This window comes from Ziziphus jujuba, chromosome 8 (assembly GCF_031755915.1).
Source record: "Ziziphus jujuba cultivar Dongzao chromosome 8, ASM3175591v1".
In the NCBI taxonomy this organism is placed as follows: Eukaryota; Viridiplantae; Streptophyta; class Magnoliopsida; order Rosales; family Rhamnaceae; genus Ziziphus; species Ziziphus jujuba.
Window position 1 is genome coordinate 8,616,001 of NC_083386.1, and position 4,987 is coordinate 8,620,987.

The 4,987-nt window shown below is 34.9% G+C and overlaps 1 protein-coding gene across 2 annotated transcripts; it reads left to right on the plus strand.

Annotated features, from left to right (window-relative positions):
- Positions 1 to 206: 206 nt before the first annotated feature.
- Positions 207 to 3,844, plus strand: LOC107413050 (uncharacterized). Of its 2 annotated transcripts, none has more exons than XM_025071846.3 (5): positions 207 to 757; positions 1,597 to 1,865; positions 1,947 to 2,158; positions 2,451 to 2,721; positions 3,251 to 3,844. In XM_025071846.3, the coding sequence occupies exons 2-5, from the start codon at positions 1,605 to 1,607 to the stop codon at positions 3,545 to 3,547; spliced, it is 1,041 nt and encodes a 346-aa protein (XP_024927614.3). In that variant the 5' UTR covers positions 207 to 757; positions 1,597 to 1,604; the 3' UTR covers positions 3,548 to 3,844. The 2 variants fall into 2 exon arrangements, with proteins under 2 accessions (XP_024927614.3, XP_015876392.3); XM_016020906.4 differs by having other exon boundaries at positions 211 to 699.
- Positions 3,845 to 4,987: the final 1,143 nt, after the last annotated feature.

The following is a 4,987-nucleotide window of genomic DNA, read 5'->3' on the forward strand; positions in this document are numbered from 1 at the left end:
CTACTTTATGACTAACAGTACCAGATGATATTGATGTTTGTCAAATGGGTTTTTGAAAAGTAGATGAAAAATTAAGCGGTCCCAACTGCAAGTCTGCAACCACCAAATATCAATAAATATATAAATTAATTATTTTACCAAAAACTGAAAAGATTTACTAAATTTAATTTCAATTTGCTACCTTGCCAGGAAGAAAATATTAATAAAAAATAAGTTTGCTTCCAATTGTGTTGTATCATAATTTTTTCTTCTTAAGTTATCAATTTACATTTTATTCAGACATCCAAGTTTTGCACTCAAATTTTGATTACAACGCTCTTAAAATTTGACTAAACCCCATGATTATTAGCTTGGCTGATAATTTTCAGTGAGGTTTTAAGATCTGATATGATTTTGGTTGTGGGATTGTTTACCAACCCTTCATTTTTTACTTCTTTTTAAAGCTGACTGTACATATGATCACCAACCAGAATTATTTAATATAAATATATATATTTACCAAACCTTCATTTTGACTGTCAATTTTATTTATTTATTTTTTGCAGAGAAGAAGAATTTGAGTATTAATTGTTGTTGGTGGAGGGTTAGAATGCAATATGCAAAGAAGAGCTGATCGTGTATGAGTGGTCATTGGTGGGACTACTCAGTAAGAAAACAACAACAGCTACTTACAGCAGAAGAGCTCCATTGGATCTTTATGTAAGCTTCTCTCTCTTTCTCTGTGTTCTGTGGGTTTCTTACGCATTTTGAGTTTCTGGTAATACATTTGCTCTCTCTATTATCATAAAAACCTTTCATGTCATGCTTATTATTTATCATCATATACTTGGATTTTGGGTGTATAATCGAGGATACACTATATTGGAGGATTTCAGAAGGCAACGGGGGAAAATATTATTAATGCAGTTCTTTTTAACAAATTTAAGTTTTTTTGGACCAATGTCCATTTCACTATTTAGGCAGACATGGAGGAGGGTTCGAGTCTAATATGCTATATACTGAAATTAAACCCCCTTTTTTTTTTTTTTTCTCACCACTCCCCACCACAACCACACCCCCCCCCCCCCCCCCCCCCCCCCCCCCCCCCTCCTAAATGTTTGTTTTACATTATTCTTTTGTTGGTATTCTTACTTCAACAAACTATTGCTGGATTTGCTACAAAGAACAAAAAGAGAAGGGTTTCATTTCAATATATATTTTATTAGACTCAAATCCTCCTCTATGTGTGTCTAAATAGTGAAAAGGACTTTGCTCCAAAACCCAGACTAACAAACAAAAGAAATTCTTTTGTAATTAATTTCCTTTTTTTCTTCTATCTTATCTTGTTTGTTCTTAGCCAGAACCTCTGATTCCTCTCTCTCTCTCTTTTTTTTTTTTTTTTTTTTTTTTTTTTTTTTCCTTTATTAGTTTTTTTATGTTGACCTATTGATTGTATATTCCAACATCTCTTGTCACAAGAAATTTTCGCAAGAAAATTGATCATTGGTAATAAGGGTATTAGGACTATCTAAAAGCCACATTGAGTTGCAGAGGAGAAATTCTCTTTCTATTTCTTGATCTGCATTTTAGTAAAGTTCTCAGTTTTGATTGTTTTAGGATCGAATATGTTGAAGAGAATTGTGTTAGTCTTGCTCATTGGGTTGCTGGCATGGGCATATCAGAACATCCGACCTCCGCCTCCTAAAATTTGTGGCTCCCCAGGTGGTCCACCCATCACAGCTCCTAGAGTGAAGCTGAGGGATGGAAGGCATTTGGCCTACAAGGAGCATGGTGTGCCAAGAGAAGTTGCCAAATATAAGATTATCTACGTTCATGGCTTCGGTTCTTGCAGACATAATGAGCTGATAGTATCAAACATGTCTCCGGTACTTAATTCCTAACTTCTATGGATTTCTAGACAAAATATTTGTTTTAGAGACTGATTTCATTGTTTGTATTCTTCTCAGGAAGTTGTCCAAGAGCTAGGTGTTTATGTTGTGTCTATCGACAGACCCGGCTATGGAGAAAGTGATCCCGATCCTAACCGAACACTGAAGAGTTTGGCTTTAGATATAGAAGAGCTTGCTGATCAGTTGGGACTTGGATCCAGATTTTATGTGATTGGATTTTCTATGGGTGGCCAAGCTGTCTGGGGTTGCCTCAAATATATCCCTAATAGGTAATAAATACCAAATTACCTCTATTTATCCATTTGGAAATTGCAAAGTTCAATTAGGCCTATTCCTATACTATGTGGTTAGACAAGTATATATTGTTCTCAAAAGCTTGTACTGTTAGAAAGTTTGTCTAAGTCCAATTGTGTATATCAAGCTTAACATATACATACACAATTTCATGAATAAAATAATGGAATATAAATTTTTTCATGATTATTTTTGTGTGAAATATCTCACGAATAATCTTCAATTTGAAATATGCTTCCAATTGAACGTTTTGAATGCTGACTGCAGGCTAGCAGGAGCAACACTAGTTGCTCCTGTTGTGAACTACTGGTGGCCAAGTTTTCCTGCAAATTTGTCCACAGAGGCCTACTACAAACAACCAGCTGGGGATCAATGGACACTCCGGGTTGCTCACCATATACCATGGCTAATCTATTGGTGGAACACTCAGAAATATTTTCCAGCTTCCAGTGTTATAGCTCAAAACCTTGAAATTTTCTCACCTCAAGATTTAGAAATTCTTGTGAAGATTTCTGGTCCTCAGAGAGAGAATTACAAGGTACTTATATTACAACCTGAAGCAGTTTAGTTATGAGCTATGATTCACAGTACGTGATCACTACGTGGTGCATTATCCTTGGTATGTTCTATATCAGCCGTCACCAAGAAGGTTGTATTGGAAGCAAAATGAATATGTAACCGATATAATGGAACTTGGTATTAATAGTAAATGCAGATAAGCCTACTAGAGTTCATATGATCAGGTTTGAAAGGAAAATACAAAAAAGTGAGTTTCATCTTCGATGTGTTTCTAGTGTAGCACGCATTTTGTTGAACTTGGAGTTAAGTAGGAAAGGCATAACGTAAACCATGTGTTTCTTTCCTCTAGATTTTATTCTGAGAATGTGAGTCTTGCTGATATCACAACCACCAGTTCCTTTAAATGAGAGATATTATGTTGCATCGTTCGTTTGGATATAGAAGATGTTCATTATCAAAAAAAGTACTAAAGTCACAATTTTCTAATTTGTTATTGCTGTTAATAAGATGATTTTTCTTTTTTCTCTGTTTTGTGGTGTTATTTGCAGTCTCAAGTGAAGCAGCAAGGAGAATTTGAATCCCTCCATCGAGATATGATGGTTGGATTTGGTAAATGGGATTTTGATCCCATGGATCTCGAGAATCCTTTCAGTAACCACGAAGGTTCTGTGCATATATGGCAGGGTGATGATGATAGGCTTGTGCCAGTTACACTGCAAAGGTACATTGTCAACAAACTTCCATGGATTCACTACCATGAGATACCACGTAGTGGACACATGTTTCCATATCTCGATGGCATGAGTGAAGCCATCTTAAAGGCTCTTGTATTTGGCGAGAAGTAGTCTACTTTTGGTTGGAGTGAGATGTTCTTTTTGGTTTTCTTACTCTACTTTGTTTGATTTTCTATTTGATATATATTTGATTTTGAGAGAAGAGACTGCAGATTGCAGGTATTGTTGTACAGTTTGGTAGTTCTAGAGATGTACTGGGACAGAGTAGCCCCAAAAAGATTCTATTAACAACTGAAAGCATTCCCACCACTGATTGCACGTTGGGAAATGCAGTTTTCTCAAAATGTCAAACAGTTTGCATGAATGCTAGAGAAGTTATGAAATTCCATTTGAAATGCTTGTTTTCTATATGTTAGTTTCCTTGTGTATCAAAACTGAAACATACACATCAATACTGGTATTGATAGGTAAGCTCAATAATACTTGGAAAAGTTGAAATCTTCCTTAAGAAAGATTAACCAACCGAGAGATAAAAGGACTTTCACTTTCAAATTATTATCTTTAAAGTCATTAAAGCACAAAAGTGAAATTATAGTATCTGGCGGGTTGGAAAGTGATAGAATTCTCCTCCACGTGCAGAGTCCCTAGAGGAAGGGTGAGGGATACTTGGATATTGATGTATTGGGCAGGGATATTTTAATTAAGAGTTATAAACTTAGCTAATTCAATTAAAACATAAAAAAGGTATAAAATCAAGCATTTTTTTTTTCTTTACATGTCTATTGGCTTAAGATAAGTTTTATTAAGACCCTCAAAAAAGAATCAGTTGCTTTTTATGTGACCATAATGAACGAAAACAGAGCCTTCATTTGAATAATACTTGAAAATGATAAAGGAGGAGGATTTCGATAAAAGTGGATAAAAACAATAAAAATTACAAAAATGGTAACACTGTACCATGTAGAAAACATAGTTTGCTAAACTTATTGCAGCTTATTTTGCTTAAATGCTGCTTGCTTACTTCCTGTTAAACTTATCTTTAAGTTCTCTTAGCACACTTTCAGCATTTTCCTCCCTCTTCTCAATTTCCTCAAGTTTCTTCTTCAAAGATTTTACCTTTTCTGGGAAATTCATAACCTCCTTATCCAGATGAAGAAGAATGGTGTGTTCTGCAGAGATTATTTCATTACTAGTTGCTTTCGTGATATCTTCTCCTGCCATCTTTGGGTTATCTCCCATTTTTTTAGGTGAAGATACTATTTCCTCTGAAGTACTCTCCTAAATAACCAGAAATAATTGGAATACAAAGTCAAGAAAATAAACCTTGAAAACAAAATAAAAGTAAAAATCCGGAGCTAGATATAATACATAAAGAAATATGTGATGCTGGATAGAGAAGTTACCTTAGGAAGAGCACATTCCATATGAGTTACAAACTTGCATTCTTCACAGTAATAAGCACCATAATCTGATGTCTTTTTCGTCGCAAACAAAACGGAGTGTATTGCTTTGAATCATGTTCTCTATAAGAGCTAATAAGAGTAAGTGGAC